The sequence below is a fragment of the Ochotona princeps genome, chromosome 10, assembly GCF_030435755.1.
Source record: "Ochotona princeps isolate mOchPri1 chromosome 10, mOchPri1.hap1, whole genome shotgun sequence".
Classification (NCBI taxonomy): domain Eukaryota; kingdom Metazoa; phylum Chordata; class Mammalia; order Lagomorpha; family Ochotonidae; genus Ochotona; species Ochotona princeps.
Genome location: NC_080841.1, coordinates 20,085,433 through 20,110,409, shown reverse-complemented (window position 1 = coordinate 20,110,409; position 24,977 = coordinate 20,085,433). Strand labels below are relative to the sequence as shown.

The 24,977-nt window shown below is 47.2% G+C and overlaps 1 protein-coding gene across 2 annotated transcripts in view; it reads right to left on the bottom strand.

Annotated features, from left to right (window-relative positions):
- Positions 1-24,376, bottom strand: part of HHAT (hedgehog acyltransferase) — a 262,535-nt gene extending 238,159 nt beyond the window's left edge. Inside the window, exons 1-3 of one of the 2 annotated variants that reach the window (XM_058669146.1) lie at positions 24,269-24,376; positions 7,834-7,967; positions 504-571 (exon numbers count right to left, since the gene is read on the bottom strand). In XM_058669146.1, the coding sequence (XP_058525129.1) occupies positions 504-571; positions 7,834-7,924 (159 nt within the window). In that variant the 5' untranslated portion in view covers positions 7,925-7,967; positions 24,269-24,376. Of the gene's footprint in view, positions 1-503; positions 572-7,833; positions 7,968-23,784; positions 24,082-24,268 lie in introns of those variants that run through there. The other variant, XM_004578676.4, reaches the window with a different exon arrangement.
- Between the last annotated feature and the right edge of the window lie 601 nt (positions 24,377-24,977).

Sequence of the window (24,977 nt, the reverse complement as noted above, 5' to 3'; positions counted from 1 at the left end):
CTCCACTGGAAGCAGGGTCTTTGGGACCACCTAGGAGTCTCTGCAGGGCACATGGTACCTGGCCTGTCCCACCGGAGCAGCCAACATGAGCTGCGCTGAGCCAGCCCACTAGCCAAGAGTGTGAGGGGGAAGAGGGCCCAGGAAGTCCAAGGCTCCCATGCAGCAAGAGAGCCAGGAGCCCTGGAAGGTCAGAGGACAGTGTCCCTGCAGTGTCACCCATGTCCCAGGGCCACAGGAAGTCCTCAGAGGCCCGGCTAGATCAGAGTGGAACTTGCCGACCTTCACAGAGGTGAAAACTGCAGCAACAGTTGAGAAGGTCACACAGTCAGATTTCTGGAATCCTAAGGAAAGAGGACAAGAGGCAGAGGGACAGCCTAAAGGGAGTGCCTCATTCAACCCCCACACCGACCGCACTCCAAAATGAGGCTGAACACTGTGAGTCGGCTCCAAACACACTGAAACTGGGTTTGCAAATGAAGGATTATCATTTGTCTGCTTAGTACCTTCTTTAAGCTTCCAAATAACGCATCCGTCTCCAGCTCAAATTCTTGGTCCAGTTCCTCTTCGTGTTCTGACAAGAGAAACAAGCCCCATTAGTCACAAATGCAAACAAAACCAGCTTGACTGAAGGGCAGAAGCACAACGGAAGCTGGACGATGTCCCAAAAAAAGCTACCAGCGGAGCCAGCAACAGGTAGCAAAACGGGTTACACCCGACCTCGCTTCCCTGCGACCCCAGTTCCTATAGAGACACACAGTAGAAATCAGCATGTCCTGAGAACAATAGGTTTCACAAACCCTGCACCCAAACCCTGCTGGAGGATGTGCAATGAGCAGGCATGCTGTGAGAGACTAGGGATGAAACAGAACCGGAATGTTCTGGGCTTTGCCCCACCTGGGGCTGTCCCTGCTCTGGGGAGGACAGCAAGCAAGAGGACTGGGCAGTGGTGCACAGCAAGTAAGGTCTCCAACTGGATGGGTGTGGGCAGAGCTCCAAAGAACCTCCTAAGCTGGAGGAAATGGAGGGAGAAGACCTAGCAGCCGCCGGTCTGAGGGTAATGGCAAAGCCCCAGAACGGCTCAGACTCTCCCCCAGAAAGGACAAGGAGTAGACAGAAAAGAAAGGTGTGTGTGGGGGGGGGGGGGGAACCAGTGCTTCTCTAACAAAAGCTCTACACCCACAGGAAACTGAAGAGGAGTTACTGAAAAGAGAAACCCAGACAGCAGCATCACTGAAACAGAGGGCAGGAGCATCCACGTTAGATGCCCACAGCCGCCCCAGCTGCAAACCACAGGCTACACGGCTCGCAGCAGCGAGCGGGAGGGAGGATACTGCAGGGCACGCAGGGAGTCCTGTTCCCAGCACATTCCAAGCGCTCCCGCAGAGCCATGGTGGTGTGTGGTTGCCATGGCCACCGCTGCAGCTGCACACAGCCTGCAAAGTGTGTGTGTGTGTGTGCATGCGCGCACGCGCACACCCAAGTCAAAGAGAACAAATTCATGAGCAAATGACAAGTTACAGCAATATGCCGAGAAGTCACAACTTGGATTCTTTTACTCAAGAGACTAGAAAACACCTCTACCCCATCTCCTGTTCTGGCTTCTCTTTCACACAACCTCCAAAACCAGAATTATATAAAATTAAAGCAGGAGGCCCACATTTCAGTGCAGTAGATAGAGCCACTGCCTACAACAGCAGCATGTCATGTGGGTGCCGGTTCACATTCTAGCTGCTCCACCTCTGATCAGCTTCTCCTTGCTGGTGGACTCCGAACATGGCAGAAGACAGTCCAAGTCCTCTGTCCCTGCACCCATGTGCAAGACGGGGACAAAGCTCCTGGCCTTGCCTTCCAGCCCTGGCTGCTGTGGACATTTGGGGAGAGAACCAGTGACTGGAAGGTCAACCTCTCTTCTTTCTCCCCCATCCCCATCCCTCCAGTCCACTCCTTTCTTCCTAGAACTCTGACTTTCAAATAAGAAAGCTTTTTTCAAAAAACCAAAATGACGGGCCCGGTGCTGTGGCCTAGCAGCTAAAGCGCTCGTCTTGAGCATGCCAGGATTCCATATGGGTGCCGGTTCTAATCCTGGCAGCTCCACTTCCCATCCAGCTCCCTCTGCTTGTGGCCTCGAAAACCAGTCGAGGATGGCCCAAAGCTTTGGGACCCTACACCCACATGGGAGGCCTGGAAGAAGTTCCTGGCTCCTGGCTTCAGATCAGCGCAGCTCCGGCCATTGCAACCACCTGGGGAATGAATCATCGGACAGAAGATCTTCCTGTCTGTCTGTCCTCCTCTCTGTATATCTGACTTTCCAATAAAAATAAATCTTTTAAAAAATCGAAATAATGCAAACCTGGAACTTTTTCTCATTTTTTAAAGAGTACATTCATGGCACTGTACTTTGGCTAATCCTCTACCTTAACATTTCAACATCTCACATGGGCACTGGTTTGTGTGCCAGTTGCTCCCCTTCTAATCCAGTTCCCTGCCTGTGGCCTGGGAAAGCAGTGAAGGACGGCCCAGAACCTTGGGACCTGCACCCATGTGGGAGACTATGAGTAAACTCCTGGTTCCTGGCCTCAGATCAGCTCAGCGCCAACTGTTGCGGCCATTTGGTGAGTCAGTGAATAGAAGGTATTTCTCTTTGTCTTTCCTTCTCTCTGTAGATCTACCTTTCCAATAAAAAAAAGTATTTAAATATGATTGTTCAAAAAGAGCACACCCAGAAGTAGTAGAAAAATTAAGTTCCACTGGCCAAAAAAAAAAACAAAACAAAACAAAAAACAAACAACAGTTAACTGATGTTTACAGGCTACTCCTGGATTCCCTGAAGCTGACACACATCTCCCTCTAGTGGGGAAAAAGGAGACATGCAGACAAAACAATTACGGACTTGTGCCCAGCACTGTCCGACAGCAAAATGTGAGACACACTTACAAGCAGGGTAGGGTGAGAGTGAGGCACAAAGCTTCATTTTCTGTAAGCCAATATATCCAAAATATCCACTCAGCATAGAATCAGCACTAAACCACGAAGAATGCGTAACTGTACATTCCCTTTTTCTTACCATTTCTTTGTAAGTGTATTATTCCTTCCAGCACATCTCAATCCAAACTAGACACATGGAAATGCTCACTATCTACGTGTGGTTTATGGCCACAGTGTCAGCATAGCTCTGCCCAGACCGAAGTCCTCCCTGACCTTTTATTTTTTTACGATTGATTTATTTTCATTGCCAAGTTAGATTTACAGAAAGAACGTGACAGTGTTTCACAGTAGCCAGAACTGAGTCAATCTGAAGCCAGTAGCTTCTGCCATGTCTCCTACACGGGTAAGGTTTCCAAGGACTTGGGCCACCCTCCACAGCTTTCCCAGACCACAAGTGGCGAACTGGCTGGGAAGTAGAACAGCCAGGACACGAACTGGCACCCATATGGGATGCCAGCACTGGGAGGTGGATTATCCAGTTGAGCCATCATGCCAGCCTTTCTCGCTGACCTCTTAAAGCATTCCTACAAATCGTCCTTTGTCCAGCTTTTTAGCACCAGCCAATGTGGCACTGAAAGTGAGCCTTTATCCCAAAGGCCTAAGACACAACCTTCACCTGACCCCAGCCAGCCTCCCTTGGTTTGCACTTTGAGGATCACAATGCAGCTCCTTACTACCAATTCACACCATGAAAAGAGCAAGACACAGGCTCAAAGCAGTCCTGGTTTGCATATCCTTAGTCCTGAGTACATGAAGAGTGGGCAGCGTGGAGCGAGCTGACAGGGCCAAGGGGATGACCCAGTGGCCACCCCGTGCCTGGGGGCTCGGTAGGTGTGTTGTCCCTCTGATCACAGGTGCCAACGAGCGCAGCTCCAGGGCTGCTTCCCCATAGGCGGCTGGAGTGTGCAGGATGCAGACCCTGCTGCTGCTTCTGTTTGCTCAAACACCAAGGCACCATACTGGGGGAGGGGGAGGCTTCCCAAAAGCCACCACCTACATTAGGACCACCGTCAGCACAGAATAAAAATGCCAGGACAAGCAATTTTGAGGGAAAGGGAATGGAGGGAGAAGCTAGGATTCCCAAGAGGAGTTCCGTGACCCAGGTTTCCTAACTCTGGCCACAGACCACCCAGGAAACACCCATGGTCCAGCAAAGGGAACACACCACGGTGTTTTCACGGCTAGCGAAAAGGCACCTGGGGGCTGCAGCCAGGGTCAGTGGCTTCCCTGGCACCTGGGACAAGGCCACCTGTTCCAGACCAGGAGCAGAGGCCCTTGTTCCCCTCCCCTGGGATGGGACACTCTGGTCTTATCAGCCAATGACAGTCACCACGTGAGTGGGAGAGACTCACTCCGTCCTAACCCACCAGCAGTTAGTGTGGGACACAACAACCTAAGGAAAGATTCATCTATCCACAAATGATATCCTTTTCTCACAAACAGGAATAAGAGAGCCCACAGGAATGAACAAAAGGCTGAGAGAAGATGAATGCATTCAACTACAGCTGCATCCCACCTGAAGAACACCTATTGTAGGGAAACAAAGAAACTGGGGCGGGGATTCAAGTAAGTACTTTACAACAGAAAAAAAAAAGCCTTTTAAAATACTAGGGCCTATAGTGAAGGGGAATTATTTCAGGAAACATTAACTACAGATCACTGGAAATTACAGAAATGAAAACAAAGCACCAGTGAAATGAAAACACAAATCAATAGATGGTACAGTTCCATTTACAAAAACCCCATTCACGTGGTACGTGACAGGAGGAAGCCAGAGCACAAAAGAAGGTGGCCTGGATGCTCTTTGGGGTCTAGAAAAGCAATTGCTACCAGAATCTTCAGAGAACAGAAAGGGCCGGGATGTATCCAGTCCAAGAATTGTTCCTTGAGAAAATAAGAGTATGATGTAGAAAGAGTTTTGGTAAATTTTTTAAGACAGGATTCAAAATGTAAGAAAATGACACACAACCAACCCACATCAAAGATTGGCCACACGGGCTGCAGTAGCTCAGCTCTGCACAACTTGTACTGGCTCCCTGCTCATGGCCTAGGAAAGGCAGCAGAATATGGCCCAAGCACCCGGGCCCTGCCACCCACACGGGAGATCCCAATGGAGCTCCCGGCTGTAGCCTGGCCCCTTCCCTGGCCACCGCGGCCATCTGCAGAGTGGATCAGCGGCAGATGGAAGATTCTCTCACTTTCCCATCCTGTAACTCTATGAAGTAAGTCAACAAATCTTGTTTCTTTTTAAATGATATGCAACTCTGTCAGTATATTTGAAATTGTCAATGAAACAAACAAAAAATCACCCACACTGACTTTAAAAAAATAAATAAATAAACAACCCTGAGCAATACCAAGGAGTTTTCAACAAGTCTACTCCCAAAGGCAGCCAGCTCTGTGGTGGACAGGTTACACTGCCATCACCTTACGGGCACTGGTTTGAGTTCCGAGTGTTCCACTTCCAACCCAGCTTCTGCTGATGTGCTTGGGAAAGCAGTCGAAAAGATACCAAGAACTTACGTCCCTGCCACCCATATGGGAGAACCAAACTGCACCCCAGGCTCCTGGCTTCAGCCTGACCTAACCCCAGGCGTTTGGAGCATTTGGGGAAGGAAGCAGCAGATGGAAGATCTTTCTCCTTTCTTACCATGCAACTCTGCCTTTCACATAAATCAAGCACTGCAAGAGAGAATCCATGCCTTCACAGACTTACAAGTGAATGATGTAAGACTGTGATACACACATTGCATATAGTAGCTAAACATATCCTGGCTCCAGCTCCGGCCACTGCACACCACCTAAGTCACTGGGTCTGTAACACCACGTAAGAGACCTCAGCTGAGCTGTGGGCTCCCAGCTTTAGCTCCATCTCCATCCAGCCCCACATCCCAATCCCCACCCAACTGCAGGCATTTGAGGAATGAACTAGTGGACAGAAAGGAGCTCTGTGACTCCCTGCCTCTCAAAAATTTTAAGATTACCCAATTCAAAATGAGATGAGACAGTTAATGTTATGTATTCGCAAAAACAAAACTAATGTTTCATGTCACACACACCAAGTGCACGTGAGATGGTTTTAGAAGCAAGGACCAGCTCACCGAGAGAGCAGGGTAGCACGGATATGCTCCTATTGGGACAAGCTAACTGACACAGGCTTCTCCAGTGCAGCCTGAGTCAATCGATCAGGAAGCTGAAGAATGTTCCTGCGGTTTCCCCCATGATTCTGTTTCTGCAAATCCTTCAGAAAAACAGACACAATACCAACGCATTCTTTACAAAATAAAGGAGACAAGCACTCAACTCCTGAGGTTGGAACAAAGAGCAAGCACGCACAACCAGAAACACAGAGATCAATGAATCAGAGAACACCACCAACAACAAAAAGATCAAGAAATCTAACAAAGCCGTGAGCTGGAGAGAGGAATAAGCTTGCTGGCATAGTTGACAACAGGGGAAAGAACGAGAGGAAGGGAGGTGCAGAGAGGGGGGACTAGGGAAGAATTTAAGATGGAGATAAAATGTACAGGAAGAAACAATGACCAAAGGAACAGAAGTGAAAAGCAGGTTGGTGAACCCCAACATACTTATCAAACTGAGTAGGTACATAAAACAAAGTTCTCAGAATGCTAGTAAATGTCAAAAGAGCTCCCAGAAAGAAAAGAAATTTTAAACATGAATAGGGAGCAAATTGGAACAAAGGCTTTCCCTCCCAGACTTCCTACCACCAAGTTCTTCACTGACAGGACTCCCACTGTTTTCCTAGGGAATACTGCATTACCTTGACTTGACCACAAACATTCATGGCCTTCAATTTTCCCAGTGACCTACACTATGCAAGTCAGTGGCACTTAAACAGATATGTTTCATGGAATCAAGCAGGCTCAACCTCGTACCAATTAAACATACTTTAGCAAGGATGGGGAGCTGACCTGGCCAAACTATTCTAAGACGAGTATGTGCAGAAAAAGAAAAGTGTAGGGGACAGTGTTGCAGCACAGCTGGTTAACCCATCAACTGCAACAATAGCTTCCCATAGGAGCACTAGTTTTAGTTCTGGCTGCTTCACTTCCATTCCAGGTCCCTGATAAGGTGCCTAGGCAAGCAGAAAACAGCCCAAGTGCTTGGGGGTCCTGCCACCCATGTGGAAGACATAGAAGAAACTCCTGGCTCCACCCTCGCCCCACCCAGGCTGTTGAGGCCATTCAGGGAATGAACCAGCAAATGGAAGATCTGTGTGTGTCTAACTATTAAATACATAATTCTTAAAAAAAATAAAAACTTTTCCAGCCTCCCAATTGTGATTTGGTGCCAACAAACTGGGTGTAAGCAGGAGTAACAGGTGTCAGATGCCAATGTACTCAATAGAAACAGCAATCTACTCGCAATAGAAACAGAAGTTCCCCTATTCTCCTTACTACAGCCTGGAATACAACCTGGGGAGGAGTCCTCTGCCACACACAAAGGAAACACATTGAGGTTGGTAAAAGCAGCAAAGGAGTGTGGCCCTCCAACACCACCAACCTGTCTGCCCTCTCAGATACAGCTATCTATGAGGACGAGGAGTAAAAGATCCCAGAGTTCACTTTGAATTAAACCCCTACCATGACTGTCGGCAGCTGCAGAAACGATGAGTCATAGAAAGGGACCCCAAGTCATCTAAGAGACCCTGGACTGAGATAAAATTTCACGGATTTATGTCACGGATCCAAACTATCCAAAATTCAGGGAAGGCAAAGTGGGCCTCCAGACATCTCACCCCAGTTGGACCATCTTCATGAACCTTCCACTTCTGAGTACTCCCTTCCCACTTCATTTTTTGGGTAGGAAGTTGGATCAGGGCCTTACCTCTGGACACTTTATAAACTTCATAGAAGGAATAGAAGTGGAAGCCTAGTGAAGCAAGCAGGTAAAGGGACAGCTCCCATCGGGACAGCATCGCTCCTTGCCACCGAGATTCCTGATGCCCACGCTCACAGCTTCTAGAAAGAATCACAAAGACACAAGGTTAAGCCGTGATCATGACAGTTCAGCTAACTCACACTCCTAGGGACCTACTCAAGGCGATTCAGACATGACTCAGCTCACATGACCTTATCCCACCCTGCATCCAACACAGGCCTTTGCCTGTCCAAGCCCCACCTGCCCATGGTGGTTGCGTCTTTTACCTGAAGCTCCCAAATGCAGCTATCTTTCACAGTAGATATCAGATGGTTCCCTACCCATCACATGCACACCTGGCGCTCCCTGTGCAGAAGCCTCTAAGACTTAAACACCGAGCACAGTGCCTGGAGCAAAGCAAGAAGGGACTCCAAGCCTGGTTACAAGAAAACCACAATCACTTTCCATACTCAGTCAATAGCTTGCATCTCCTGATTCTCTTCAAATGTCACTCCCAACTGTTGATCAGGATGCATTAGCAAAAATGGCTTTGCCTTGGGGGTCAGAACGGTGGCCAAATAGGCTAATCCTCAGCCTGCCGATGTGCCAGTGCTGGCATCCACCTCCCAATCCAGCTTCCTACTTACAGCCTGAAAAAGCACCTGGAAGATGGCTCAAGTCCTTGGGCCTCCGCACCTACGTGAGCGTTTCAGATGAGCTCTTGGATTCAGACTAGCCCAACAGATGGAACCTCTCTCACAGTGACTTTCAAGTTAAAAAAAAGTAATAATAATAATAAACCTTTTAAAAATGGCCTTGCTTTCCTTATATCTGTGTACTTTCTATTAGGGAGTTAACAACATAACTTTAGCACCTCTGATACTGCTAGCCACCTTTGCTCATCCCCCAATACCTTTCCTACAAAACAGTTGAATTTTTAGCTGAATACATGGATATTGAGCTCAACACTATCCTGTAGTCCAGTATGGACACTCTGAATGGTTCTAGCCAAAGGATTGAGAGTGAAGTGATGTGAGGCTGTGACCAGCCTCTTTAGCTCCTGCTGGCCAGCACTGAACAGCTGTCGTGAAGCAGAAGGCGAAAGCCACATGAAACAAGACAGAAGACATCTAAGTTCCTCACTCCCTATACCACTCCCACTCTACGAGCCGTCCATGGCCACTGCTATCTGGATCCTTTAAAAGGTGTACTTCTCGGCTGTTTAATCCCCAGGATTCCACACCTCTATCTTGGCAGCCATGATAGAGTCGATATTCTCGGTGGAAGACATGGTCATAGAAAGTTAGCCCTTCACATTTGGCATGTTAAAGGACACCAACTCCTCCCCAACGACAGATCACCTAAGCTGAAGCCCTTCTGTGGGCTTTACTGCTTTCCTTATGCCTCTCAAATACATCTCACTGCGGGTGCTAAAGTAATAAAAATTTCAAGTCCCAAGCAATCAAGCACTTCTAATAGGTGACAGAAATGCCAAAACCAGGATTGACACATTTTCTCACTTTGTTTTCATAAATTCCCAGTGAAGTGAGCAGAACAAAGGAGGTAGGCATTTTATGGGTGACAGAAATGAGGCCACATAGCCAGAAATAGATGAGCCAGAGGCGAAATCCAAGTGTGAGCCAGGAGGCCTCTACCCTCCTCTAGGTCAGTCAGTCATCCTTGCAGCCTGATTCATGCTCAGCCACACAGACTCCTGCCTTCAGAGTTTCACAAGAGAAATCAACTCTGCTCCCAGAAACTACAGGGTCAGGGGCCTCCACCCAGAGAGTCACTACCGTGTGTGTGTGTTTTCTACCATAACCAGACACCCACACCTTCAACCACAAGCCTCACTAAGCCCTAGTGTTTTTGCTCCACACCCTTTCACTACATTTTATTTTTATATGCCAGGCACTTCCCAGAATAACTCAAGATTCCTTTCTGTAACTTAGCAGGAATACCGATGTCTTCCTTTTAGTGGTAAGTTAATTTTAACTTGCTGGTTTAATAACGGCTCTTTCATCAAAGGATGCTGAAGGATGCTGGTATTATATTAGCCTGACCTCATTTCCTTAAAAATCTAAGACTAGCAAAGAACTGGGGCTCCCACAGATGCTGCAGAAATGTTAAGATAATCCCATAGGTGAAGGTAAAGTTCTAGAAGCCTTGCTCTTCTTTGAATTTTTTTCAGGAACAGTCTACCCAGGACAGTCCCCTTGCTCTTTTGAAGTTTTTCAGGAACATTCTACCCAGAACAGCCCCACTGCATTGAGGATTCGAGCCTCAGAACTAAGGGGGAAAAAAAGGTTTTATAATATTTCCCCTTCTGTTGCAGCTCTTAAGCACATCCATGAAGACATATGATTAGTAGGGGTGGGTATCTGGCCTAGTGGCTAAGACACCTCTACTCCAGGAGTCCCTGGGTTCAATTTCCAGCTCCTGATTCCAACTTCTCGTCAATGCAGATGCTAGAAGGCATCAGATGGTGGCACAAGCAGCTGGGATCCGATCACCCCTGGGAGAGCTCCAGTTCCTGACTCCTGACTTTAGCTCAGCCCAGTCCCAGCCACCACATGCACTTGGGAGTGACCCAGGGATGGCAGCACTCCTTCCGTGCGTGTGTGTATGTGTGTGTGTGTGTACACTTTCATGCTTCTTTATAAAGATGCTGTCTACTGCACACCTATATTTGGGAATTGGACCAAAAAGCCTCCAGTGACATCACAGTGCAAAGTTCTGACATGAAACCCACTTGGGGAAGGGAATTCTGGCTCTGTCACGCACTGGTGCAGGCCTGGAGCAGATGGCAACCATACAGGGCTGTTGAAAGGGGAAAGGGTGAAGTGCTTAACCTAGATCCTGGCATTAAGTGCTCAATAAACAAGATTTTCCCAGGCTTTATTTAAGAAACCTGATACTGCCTGGGACAAGGCCAAGCTACCTGCTTCTGCCTCCCTCAGCTCCACAGGCCCAGGAACTTCCTTAATGTCTCCCTCTTCCTCCTCATCCTTCCCAGCCCTGGCCACCATAGAAAGTGGACACACTGTCCCTGGGGATACCTGACAGCTCTCTGTCCAGCACCTGGTTCCCACCACCTCTCATCCTCAAAGGAAATGCATCCTCTTGGCTGTCTCGTTTCATTACATGAAAATGCAGGCACAACACCACCCAACAACGATAGTGGTGCAAGCATCCTTAGCAGGCCTCCCTTCCACACCCCTCCCAGTTCAACTCCTGCCTACTTATCTCAGGAAAATGACCCCTTGCATTCCTATTTTCCTCTGTTCATTTCAGCTGTGCACCCTGAAATCAAGCCACAGTAGATACGCTTTAAAGGACTTAAAGACACAACAGCATCAGACAGGAAAGCTAGATGTTTGGGGACATAGCTAGAATGATTTTAAATGTACAAGTCCTTAAGCATTTCCCCAAACTGTTGAAAAATTCTCTAACTTCTATTTTTCTTTCTCTAAATAAGCATGCTCTTTAGGCAGTTACGATGAAATTAAACAGGTTCTCATTCCCATGTGTGCCAAATTTTTCTTTTCTGGTTTGAGTTTTTTAAACAATTATCAATAATTTTAAAGAAATGTTCTCTTACTTATTGGAAACAGTGAGACAAAAAAGGAGAAAAGATGAGAGAATCTTCCATTTGCTGGTTTGACCCCAAGTCCCCACAAAAGCCATAGCTGTGCTGGCCAAAACTTACAACCAAAACTCCACACCCATCTTCCACATGAGTGGCGGGGGCCCATGCACTTGGACCATCAACCAGCACCTTCCCAGGTGTGTTAGCATGAAGGTGGATCCGAAGCGGAGCAGCCTGGACTCAAACCAACAGCATTCCAATGTAGGATACCACTGTTGCTGGTGGAGGTTTAATCCACTGTGCCATAGCCATTTCTTTTCTGCTTTTTGCACAGGGATCGATCCTGCAGCAACTTTATCAGCAAAGCAGTAAGAGCCTGGAAAGTGCATCACCATTTCTAACATGATTGCTACAGGAAACAGCTCATCTGTGGAGACACAGCCTGTTTTAAAGCAAGTGCATGCCTGATCAATGTCAATAAATAAGACTGCACCATTAGTATGCGAGCACTTGCAAGCACTGCTGTGATGTGGGACAGTCGAGTGCTGTGTCTAATGACACTTCCACCAGGGAGGGAATACTGATCAGGACCAGGAAGAAAAATGTCCAAGACTGCATGAAGGCAAGAGCAGGAGCCAAGCAGTATGAGGACCTCAAAATACAGAGGGCTCTTCACAGACTCAGGGAAAAGGAGCATTACAAAGTAGGCATGGATTTCGGGATGCACTTATAACTCACTGGGTGCACACCCCTCCCAAAAACGTTCACCTAAACTGTTGACATTTGTCCTGTTAAAGTTATTGAGTTAGACTACCCGAAAAACAACCAGGTTCAGCAAAATCATGCTTCAATGCTATAAAATGCTAAATACTAACATTGAAATAGACAAGAGACAGCTGAATAGCAATCTATAGCCATTTTAAGGTATATAGAACATGGTTTAATATAAACCAAAATTGAAATGTCTATGAAGAAGTCACAGGTTTCAGTCGAGAACCTGCATTTCCCTAGTAACATATTGGTTAATCAATACCATGTCAATTAATGCCATAATGTTGTAAATGGTTGTAAATATTATGTTGGGTTTTTTACTTGATTGGGATGATACTCTGCTGGTTCTACCTTCAGACCAGAGATGGTCTCACCAAGAAGCCATTGAACTTACCAGGACAATAAGATGCTGGACTTTATGATTGGTCAAAACCTCCAATGAAAGAATCTCAACTGAATTTGAACTATGGAAATGCAACAAGGTGGAGCAATCCGCCGGGGGGTGGGGTTTGGGGAGGGGCGGGGGGGAATTCCAGTGCATAAAAAAAATGTGTCACATAATGCAATGAAATTAATAAATAAATTCAAAAAAAAACAAAGTAGGCATGGATTTCAAGACCGTTCTGCAGCCAAATAAGCTTGTGCTAACTTGTTATGACACATGTAAACAGGATCTGTTTGAGACACAAAGAAGGAAAAGACATCTGCTTGAAAAGAACACCTTTGAGAGTAGCACGAATTCAGCTAAAGTGAAGCAAGAACAAACATCAAATTCATGTTGAAGCTTGGATAGAAGAATAATGAAACCACTGAAGTTTCACACGCACACAAAGTTTCTGGGAACAGGGTGGGCATTGTGCCACACCAGACTGAGCCACCCACTTCGGGCACTGCATCCCACATCAGATCATGCCCAGTCTCTACTGCCGATCCAGCCTCTTGCTATTATGCACCCTGGGAGGTAGCAGATGAGGGCTCAAAGATTCGCTACCCAAACAAGAGACTCAGAGGGAGTTCTCGGCTCCTAGTTTCGGACTGGTCCATCTCTGGTTGTTGCAGATACTCAGGGAGTGAACTAGCAAATGGAAGATCCATCTCTCTCTCTCTCCATTGCTCAGCTTTTCAACTGGAGATAGAACAGGAAAACCAGGGCAAAGGTCCCTTTCCTCTTCAGAATTTCAAGTAGAAGAGTCTCAATTCATTCTTTAAAAAATTTTTTTGTTTTATTTTTATTGGAAAGGCATATTTACAGAGAAATGCAGAGTCAGAAAGAAAGATGTTCCATCCACTGGTTCACTCCCCAACTGGCCACAACAGCCAGAGCTGAGCCTATTCAAAGCAAGGAGTTAGGAACCTCTTCTGGTCTCCCAAGCAGGTGCAGGGTCCCAAGGCTTTGGGCCGTCCTCTACTGCTTTTCCAGGCCACAGGCAGGGAGCCAGAGGACAAGTGGAGCAGCCAGGACATGAACCAACATCCATATGGGATCCCAGCACATGCAAGGCAAGTACTTAGCTGCTAAGCAATCACACCAGGCCTTCAATTCATTCTTACTGCATAGCATAGCAACTTAATAAGCTGATTTGTCTTTCCTAAGTTAAAAGTGTTCATCTTTTCACTTAAAAGTAGTACTCGACAGCTTCTCTTTGGAATTTCCAAGTTGCTGGTATTGGTACTCCTGCACTTTGGCTATTTTTCAATACAATCTGGGTTACCCAAGTACAAACACTATGATATCACAACAGTGATCTGAAAACCAAGACATCTACTAAGTGACTAACATGCAGGTGGTGAACACAGGGCATGATTTACATCCCAAGCAGGATAGAGAACAGTGAATTTAAAAACTTCAAAACTCTTTATTAAACTGCCCACTTCATATGTAATGTTTTCAGAGCTGACCACAGGTGACTGAAATTCTGGAAAGCAAAATGGCTGATCAAAAAGGATTACTTTAAGGAGCCAGCACTGCGGCTTAACCAGTTAGCCACCTGTAACGCCAGCACCCCTGTTGGTGTGCCCAGGAAAGAAGTGGAAGCTAGCCCAAGTCTTCAAGCTTCTATCCCCACGTGGAGGACACAGATGATGCTCCTGGCTTCAGCCTGGCCCAACTTCAGACACTGTGACCATTCGGGGAGTGACCCAGTGAAAGGAAGATCTCTGTATCCTTCCTTCCTCTCTAAAACTGACTTTGAAATAAAACATTTACCAAAAGAGATGACTGCACATTTAATTATTTAAGTAAAAGTCAGTCATAGAATTTAGAGGCAGAGAGTCAGCCATTTAGGTGCTCAGTGGAAAGCAAAGAAACTGCTGGAACAAAGCCACACAAATGAGAGAGAAAACAGGCTTAACCTGACATCCAACTAGTACAGGAGTCAGTTGCAGAAGACAAAATAAGAATGCAAAACAAACAAAAAACAGCAACTCCAAAGTCATGCAGAAGACTGTTGGATCTCAAAGCTAGGTGCCACGGATGAGAGCGAGAAATCCAAGACAAATGAAGAGAAGAGAAACTCACTTAACATCAGGTGTTGGAAAAAAAAAATCCCACATTTCCCTGTAAACAGAGAGAAAAAAGGCTGACTAGAATGGAATTTTCTCCACCTCCATATTGGGTACAAGAGCCTTAATGTTGTATATTTTTAAAAAAAATTTTTTTGACAATTACAGAATTCAAGAGGATGACAGAATAAAATCTTAGCCATAAAATGAGGAGAATCTCTGAGCTAACAGCGTTTTCTCTACTGCAACAGTTTATATTTGTATTTGCAAGCTAATCCTCCACCTGTTGTCAAAGATGCTTGAGCCTATGAGACTCACAGGAGGCTAACTTGTAGCTTTTGTTGTTCAATCATCAGATTCCTGCTCAGGGAAACAGACCTGCCCAAGAATACAGAGAAGCCAGCAATGGAGCAAAAAAAAAGAAAAAAATTAAAGCCCATTTTTCCAGCTCCCACTCACAGCCAGAAACTGTGTCCTTTAATCTAAGCAGAAAAACGCAGCTCACTGAGGCAAACGCCTAAACGTGCATAAACATAACTAGTGTGAAATGCCCCCCAGTTTCCAATACCATTGCAAGAGCATTTTGTCTTATCTCTGATGCATTCAACAAATGGATCCTGACACTATTGCAAATGTGTCTGCATCTAGATCTTTATATTAAGTAATAACAGGGCTACAAACACCTGTACAGACACACATGAGGGGACCTGGAACCAGCAGCTCTTGCCATCCTGTCTACCAACCAACTGCTCAATGTCCTAAAGTAAGATTTGCCTGTACTGAGTTTTCTTGCAATTGCATAACATGTATCATTTATCAGTGGTAATATACAGATCAATTGTGTTGGTTCCTAGTAGTATCTCCTTTGATCCTCAATTCACTCCTCTAAGGTTGGCACTTCTGTTATTTTAACAGAAAACCAAGGTCCCAAGAGATTCAGAATCATGCCCCAAGTTACAGACAGTGAGCAGCAGAGCTCAACCCCACACCCCCAGCTCTACCAGCAGAGCCTTCCCTAGGCACCTCAGTATTTTTAGCAGAGTGTACTGGATTCATTCTGATCCAAACTTGGATGGAACCAAACTATTAGGAAGAAAAAAGCTATCTGAAGCTTAAAGGGTTTTTTTTTTCGTTAGTGAATTCTAGATGTTTCCTAAGAAGAAAATTTGAAAGTCAACAACATGTGATCAAAAGATTCATGAAATCCATAACTCATGTACCTTCCCTATAAGGTTTGTTGGAGAAGGCAACTCAAGTGATGGATGTAAGAGGGGAAGAGTCAGTAGTTACTTCAACACGAGGGAAGGGTTGAATCTGAAATTGTTCCTAAATGTGGGAACAGATGAGCACACTGGAAACCACAAAGTAACAAAAGTGAAAGGAGCACATGACCATGACAATGACAGACAACCACTTTGAAGAAAGTGAAATAGTGGGGCAACATGCTAGCAAACTGGGACAAATCAGTAAGGGAGAACTGCTATTTTGTAGGGCCCAATCTGACACCAGCAAAGCCAATTTGTAGATAAGTGATAGAATATTCCTCCAGGAAAATCAAATATAGGATCATGGTGTCCTCTATCAGTTTTCTTGAAAACCTTCTGAAGCATCTTACACAGATTCCATTCATCCATCCACACAGGACAAGGAAAGATTCCTCCAAAAGCCATGAAGCAGAAGAACAATTATCCAGCTGAGAGAAGGGCCACTGAAAGCATCAAGAAGCCTTAGTGTATCCCCAAACACACAGCATTTCTCCATCTTCATTGCAGTCTTATGTGGCAGTTAACATGCCTGCTCAATGAACAATCCCATCATGTAGAAGCGTTAAACAGACTGATTCTTCCTTGAAATTCTATACAATGGCAATGCAGGTGGATTTTGTGCGAGCATCACCTCCAGAGGTTGCTGACATGACCATGGTCATCATACAGCTGGAGAATGCCAATGGCCCCATATACTGCTGGCACTGGGTACCAGCTGACACTGAGGGCTCTGCTGCTCCTCCATGTTGGCGTTTATCCTCCAGCAGGTTAGATTCAGCTCATCACGGCCTGGAGGGCCTCAAGTACCAACAAAAGCAGAAGTCAGCCCAGATCCACAGGGAAGGCAAAACCAGCTTCTGTCTCTTCAGGAAGGAACAGCAATGCCATCTACAAATGAGCACAATTGACTGCAAGATGTATACCGTAAGTAGATACTAATGCACAAATTACATTTCACAATGAATTTTTATCACACAAAACATAACCAAAGTTGTTAAATATATCATACATCCTCATAGTGTAGGGTACCTCAAAAAGCTCATGGAAACCAAAATTCACAGATTAATTTCGGTACCAAAAATTTAAAATGCATCCATCTTTGAAAAATTCATGAAGGTAAGTATAAAAAAAGCAATGCATGGATTTTCAAACAATGCTCACACCAAAATGTCTTTTAATTTCACTTCTCAAATATTTTCAGGTACCTTTCTATACACACACACACCCCTCAACAGTCATGCACCATACATTTCAGTTGATGACAAACCACAGATACAGCAATGGTCCCATTGATCATACCCCTGGGATGTTCTAGCCATGGTTTTGTAAGCACGCCCTTTGGTGTTTGCCCAACTAAGTCACATAAAAAGGCATCTTTCAGAACATATACCCTTGCTTACAGCAATGCATGACTGTGTCCATATTTTTATAGAATCATGACAATATTATGCCTCCAAATCAATGGGGGTCTTCACTGCCATCTGGCCCACCTAGAATGGCGATTCTTCATCTGATAACCCCCAATCACTTTCAGCGAAATCAGAAGGCAAAGAAAAACTTTATCTAGATTGTTCTAATACCATGCCCTTAATTTGCCCCCTACTCAGAAAATGAATGTCTGCCTCTAGTCCCGTTTGACCTTTCAGAACGAAAGACTCAGGTCTCACAGGACACCACTGGAGTCACGATTGCCAAATTTGCCTCCCAGCTTTGCCACCTTCCAACGCAGGTTGCATAACTTCTCTGCAGCTCCATCTCCTCCATAAAACATGAATAGCAGCACTTAGGAGACTGCTGTGGAGTTAGAAAGTGACAGAACAGTGTCTTGGGCACAGCAACCTGTGAAGTGCTTGTGCTGCCTGCTTTTAGTGTTCCCACTATCATGAAGTGTCATAAAGAGGCAGCACAACTCCTCCCAATAATATTCCTCCAGCTGTTTAAACTAATGTCACCTACTCCATCGAGCCCTTTTCCAAAAACCAACCCAGTGATTCCTTCAGTCATTTCATCCCCAGAATTTGAACCATCTGCCACTTGCCTCTTTATAGCACACCTGTGTGAGTATACATAGGGGACTGGTTCTAGAACCTGCCTAAGTCCTGCAATCTGCCGATGCTCAAATCCCATACAGCATCCGCACTGCACACCCTCTTGGATATTTTAAATCATGTCTAGATTACTGACAGCACTAGCATGATGCAATGGCTGTTAAACAGCTGTGACATTGCACTGTTTGGGAAATGATGGCAAGAAAAGTCCATACACATTTAGTACACTTTTCCTCAATATTTTGAGACTTCGTTCATTTGTGAGGCACAGAGACAAAGGGCGGAGGGGATCTTCCATTCACTGGTTTATGCCCCAGATGGTCACAACAGCTGACTTCAAAGCAGGAACCAGGAATTTCTTACTGGTTTTTCACATGGGTACAGAAGCCAAGTACTTGGACTACCATCCACCGCATTTCCAGGTACACAAGCTGGAAGCAGAACCAGCACTCTGATAGGAGATGCTGGCACTACAAGCGGCAGCTTAACCCATGCACAACCACAACACGCCCCTTTAAATATTTTCAACCCAAGGTTGGTTATATCCACAGAAGTGGAACCCACAGAGAGTAGAGCCAACTGCACCATACATTAGCTGTCTCTCCCTAGTGTAAGAACCTAGAACTAAGCCAGGGACCTGCACATTAGGTAAAACCACTGCCTTTAAAGACAGCAGACCACATGAACACTGGTTTCTGTCCCAGCTTCTCTACTTCCCACCTAGTTTCCTGTTTATGCACCCAGGAAAACAGCAGAGGATGTCCTTGGGCCCCTGTCACATATGGAAGAGCCACAAGAGGTTCCAGGCTCCTGGCTTTAGACAGTACCAGCCCCAGCCATTGCAGGCATTTGGAAAGTGAACCAGCAGATTGAAGACCTCTCCCTCTTAATTCTTTCATATAACAGGCAAATAGGGCAAGATCATCATTTGTTTCAGCAATTGTGTGTGGATTACATGTGGGGTCAGACTTAAAGCCTAACGGGTAAGCCTCTGTCTACAACGCCAGCATGCCACATGGTTACCCATTCATATCCCAGTTGCTCTGCTTCCAATCCAGCTCCCTGAGAACACGCCCGAGAAAGCAGAATGATGACCAAGTTATTGGACCCCTGCACCTATATGGGAGACCTGGATGAAGCTCTTAGGTCCAATCAGACCCAGCCCCAGCCCACTGGGGCCATTTGGGGAGTGAACCAATGGTTCAAAGACTTCTCTTTCCCTGTCTGTCTCTAACTCTGCATTTCAAATAAATCTTTTTAAAAGGTTCTTTTTTTTTTTTAAGCTAAATTGGCTAATCCTCTCTCCTTTAACCACCAGGATCCCATGTGGGTGCCAATTCACATCCCAGGTGCTCCACTTCCCATCCAACTCCCTGTTTATGGCCTAGGAAAGCAGTAGAGGAGGATTCAAAGCCTTGGGACCTGGAAGAGGCTCCTGGCTTCTGATCGGCTCAGCACCAGCTGTTGTGGCCACTTGGGAAGTAAACTAGTGGATGGAAGATCTTTCTGTCTCTCTGCCAAATCTAACTTTTCAATACAAACAAAATTTAAAAGACAAATGTTTCACCTGTTGAAGTCTTGTACTCATTTCTTCTCTTAACAAATATCAAGGAATTCCCATTGAGAAGCAGAAACTGTGTTTGTGACAACACAGTACAAGATCCCATCAGTGGCTCCCCAAAGGCAGGTCCCCGAGCATGTCCAGGTCCTAATTCCGGGAACTGTGGCCCTGCTCTTCTGGCAAAGCCGACCTGGCAGATGGGATCAACTGAGAATCTGACCATGGGGAGAATACCCTGCAGCAGCTCAGTGGACCCAATGTAATCACACAGTGCCTTGCAAGAGGGGGGTAGGGGCGGGGTGGTGGTCAGGGGGGAGACAATGCCAAGATGGAAGAGGCACCCAAGGGCCGGGAATGAACACACTAGCCCCGTCCCTCAGTTCACTGCCTCAACCAGAACAATTTATGATCAGAATGGTTTTAATCTGTTATCAACATTAAACTTGAATTGGGAGAAGATTCATTCTGAAGATAAAATTTTACATTCAACACTTGCCTTTGCAGTGCTACCTTCCACTCAGGCTGTATGCACCTCCTAATCAAGGAGAACTTACAGGAAGTTCATCTAAAAAGCCTTTAAGTCAGATTTGCTATTAAAAACCAGGGAGGGGAGAGGACAAAGGAGTCGATTTCATAAGCCCCTAATTCATGAAAGCTACTGGTGTGCTATTCCTTTCTTCCCCCGCAATGCTTCCACCCATTTTAAGCCTTTTTAAATCACTGTGAATCGTGCCCACTGCACCTTACATCCCCCCGGTTAGAGACAGCTGAATCAATGAAGCTTTTTATAATATTTTAGGTAAACCCTTTATTAAAATACACTACAGGGGAAAAAATTAAGGCTTTCAAGAAATGGAGTCCCATATAAATGGAGTCTGTTAAAAAAAAAATCCAAATGTCTCCAAGAGCCCCTCTGTCCCTCCTTAATTCCTCACTCCCTCAAAGGTGACCACCAGCCTGACGAGACCAGTTTGCGCTGTTCCAGTTTCTGAATTTCTTACAAATGGAATCAGACAACACTTGCTCTTTTAGGTCTGCTTTTTTGCTCAGGTTTATGTGAGACTCGTCGCAGCAATCTGTTCACTCTTCAGGCTGCTGAGGCCAGCGTCACAGCATTGCCAGATAAGTCACTGCCCATGATGTCAGCAACCAATAGGAGCACCAACTCAAGTCCCAGCTGCTCCATTCCTGCTCCCTGCTCATGTGCCTGGGAAAGTAGCAGATGACAACCAAGCGACGACCTAAAATGAAGCTTCAGGCTCCGGCTTTTGATCTGGGCCACCCTGGCCATGGCAGTTTGCAGCACAAACTAGTGGATGGCACGAGCTCTCTGCCTCTCTTCATCTTTATATGGGAAAACTAACCCACTCCATTTTAGTTTAAATGCGTTACCATAAAATCATTAATAACACCTTAAGCTTTCTCAAGAGTCTAACTTGAGAGATGTGGAAGGATCACTCCCTTTTTCTTCCCTGGTCCTCGCACAAGTTGACCAGTTCCCTTACCCCAAATGATTGGGACCAGAAGCATTTTAGGTCTTACAGGTTTTCTCATTTGGGGATACTCACATAGATGCCAGTGACTGAACACCCCTAATCCAAAAATCCAAAATAGTCCCAAAGCCAGACTTTCTAAGGTATTGATCCACTTATTTGAGATGTAGAAAAACAGAGAAAAATACCTTCCATCTGCTGGCACATTCTCCTAATGGCAGCCACAGCCAGGTCTGGAGCAGGCCTAAGCCAGAGACTCCAGCTGGGCCTTCCACAGAAGTGACGAGAACCCAAGAGCATGGGCCATCGTCTGCTGTCTTCCTAGGTGCATTAGCCAGCAGCTGGGCACAGAGCAGCTGAGACCCATACTGGTGCTCTGGTACGGCACGGCAGTATCACAAGCAGCGGATCAATGCTCTACCACCACACTGACCCCCAAATCCTGACATTTTTGAGCACTGCACCCAAGAAGGGTACAACACCATGCACCACTGAGATTGGCCAACTCTCAAAAATAACAGAGGGAAGAGAGGGCCTGGTATGTACCACATGACACACCCAGTGTCACAGAAGTGTCAATCACCCAGAGCAGGTGCAGGGTAGAAAGCAGCTATCCGCAATCCACCAATCCCTCTTGGAAGCTCTGATTACCAGAAATAACTGTGAACAACAAAACCTCAGCCTGGCCCACCCCTGGCCATTGTGGCCACTTGAGAAATAACCAGCCCTCTTAACCCTCACAGACAGAATCAGAGGCAGAAAATCTTCCATCCGCTGGTTCACTCCCCAAGCGGCCACAATAGCCACAGCTCAGTTGATCCGAAGTCAGGAGCTTCTTCTGGGTCTCCAATCTGAGTGCAGGGTCCCAAGGCTTTGGGCCATCCCCTGCTGCTTTCTCAGGCCACAAACAGGGAGCAGATGGGAAGTGGAGCAGCCGGGACACAAACCAATACTCATTTGGGATTCTGGTGCTTGACATGGGAGGATTAGCCAATCGAGTCATTGTGCCAGCCCACCATATTTTCATAATATGCATAATTCATGAACCTTCAGTTATTACAAAATTCAATCTTGTACTGACACATATCATAAGTTCATTAACATTCACCATACATTTTTAAACTATGGTAATAACTTTGGTTCCATGTACTATATTCCCTCTCCATTTGCTAATATTTTCCCTGGTTTCAGTAACTGGCAGAGAATCCTATTAAATTAAAAAAAAAAAAACTCCAGAAATAAACAATTCCTAGGTTTAAAACTGTGTGTCATCTGAGTTTTACATGATGAAACCTGGCACCGTCGAGCTCCATCCTGCATGGGACAGAAACCACCCTTGCAACATTACAATCACAGTGTGCACACTACCTGCCCATCAGCCACTTGGCCATTTGTCACAGCATTCCAACGCTTCTCTACAGGGTTCCCCACTTCCAGGAGTTTCAGACACCTTCCCCAAATACCCAAGGATAAGGGACCCTGCTATGTCGTATAAACCTACACATTGTAGTGCCTCTTAAACCGACTTCAAGAATCCAAAGGCCTCAGAGCCACTCTGACCAGCCCCTGAGGTTTCCTAACACCCACCCTTTCCCCTGCAGTGTGTCCATCTAACCTGCTTCCCAAGGAGGGAGCAAGTGAACACCTGGTGAGGCTCTCATCCGAAAGAGGAGCCCAAAATGCAACCTGCCAGGTGCTCTCTGACCAGGGCAACGCTACTTCTCCTGGTTACTGCAGACTGTAGAAACGGTGTATCTAAGAAACCTCACCAGCACACAGTCTGTTGAATCTCCTAGGTCAAAACTGCCCTTACCCAATCTTTCATCACGGTTAGGGGCTGCAGGGAGGCAAGTCATAGGCAAGTTGGGTCACCAAGAACACACAGGAAACAATTCCACATACAGAATGGAAACCACCTCCTCCTCTGGGCTTGGTGCTCCCCCAGCATCCATCACACCTAAGTAGGTGCCCAGCTCTGAAAACGAATGAATGACTCAATGCAAAGGGGCAAACACTTGAGCCTCGCCCCACATGCTGCAAATCACATAAGTTGCCAAACCCTAGCTGTCCCGCCTTCCTCATCCAAGGCATTGAACACGGGACTCAGAACAAGGGGCATAGCACCTCCTTCTCTCCAAGCCCCCCTCACACACACACACACTTTAGGTGAGGACTGGGAGTGGGAGGGCTTGTCCACACAGAGATCGATGCCCCCAAAAGCTGACTTCAAAAGAGAGGTGAGGGAAACAGTTCCGAGAGTAGCAAGGCAAAGCCACCTCCACCTCTGTAGTGGCTGGAGCCGCCACAGGCCGGCCAGGCAGGCGTGTCTCTAACCCAGCCAGAGGTCCGGAGTCCGCATTTCCCTCCCAGCACAGTCAGAAACTGGGGACCAAGCCAAAGCAAAACGAAGTGAGCAGGAGCGCGCGTGGGTTCTCGGCGGAGAGGGATGGGAATCCGCGTCACGGCCCCGGACCGCCTCCCCCACCTCCTTCGTGGACACTCGGCGCGCCGCCCCCGCCGCCTTTGTCTCCTGGGGACCAGGAACTTCCTCTGTCCCGCCCTCGGGCGCGCACACGCCAACTGGGGCAAAAACGACTCTTGAATTTCTTTTTCTCAGCAAAGTAAACCGAAGCTGAAAGGTCAGCAGCTAACCTTTCCCCAGGACCCCCTAAGGTCACCAACTACCAACCTCCGGGCTGTCCCGGGCGGCGGCGACGGCGACGTTCCCGCGCGCCACGGCTTCCCAACACCCCTCTCTCGGCACTTCCGAGTCCCGGCGGCGGCGCTGCGGGCCCCGGCGGGCGCCACCCTCCTTCCCCGGGAGCGGCAGCCCCGCGCGCTCACGTTCCCGGAGCACGTCCCCGCCGCCGTGCCCGCGCGCCCTTGGCCCCTTGCTGCGGGCCCGGGAACCGGAGCTCTGCCTGCGCCCGGGCTAGCGGGCCGAACCGCCGATCCCTCCGCCCCGTGCAGCCGGCGGAGACGCCAGACCCCGGGCAGCAGCCCCTGGCTCCCGGGACTTGCAAGCGTACAGACCTTAAACCCCACCCCACCCCCGCTCCGGTGCGTGACTGTGTCCTTTACGAGCCCGGGGCGGTCTCCAGGTTAATGGCCGAGTGAAAGTCACCTGCGACTCGAGGTGGGCCCTCAGTCCGATCCCAGGGGTCCACACGTACGTGTAGTTCGCAAAAGGAGGTAGCTCGGTGGGGTGGAGAGAGGGCGGGCTCTGCAGCCCGGGCAGCTTCAGGAGCTTGCCGCGTGAACTTAGCCCCCAGGAGTCTCCCTGTCCGCTCTCTGGGATACAAAATGAGCCGCCCAGTGTTTCCTCGCAAATTAGAACCAAGACCGGATGGGCTGAATTTTATGCATTTGTAAGGCAGCTTACAGAGAGCCGCGCTGCAAAAGAAAAACCCAAGGATCCGGAACGCGGGGTGACCAGGGGAGTTGGTTGGGGGAGATCTGAAGGTACCTGACGAAGAGGCAGGCTGCTTCGGTGACTTCAGCCGAGCAGCGAGGCGAGGCCGAGCCAACTGAGCCGCACCGGGGAGACGGATTTATCGGAGCGGAACCACCTGGGCTCTCGTTAAAACCACGGGCTCCTGGCTCCTACCCCAGATAAAGCAGGTGAGCCTCCCCAGGAAAGACGTGCTCCAGGTGGTCCTAGGCTTTAGTAAATGAGTTTAAGCCCAAGAACAGGCAGCCAGAAAACGCAGAGGCTGCGCTCGAACAGGTTTATAATCTAGCGGTAATTATTACAGCCCAGGGATTTTTTTTTTTTTTTTTTTTTGATTGCAAAATCCTGTGGGAAACTAGAACAAGAAGTATATGTGAAAACTGGAACTGGCTGTTCTGTCAGCTTCCTCTCGGCCGGGCCCCCCAACAACT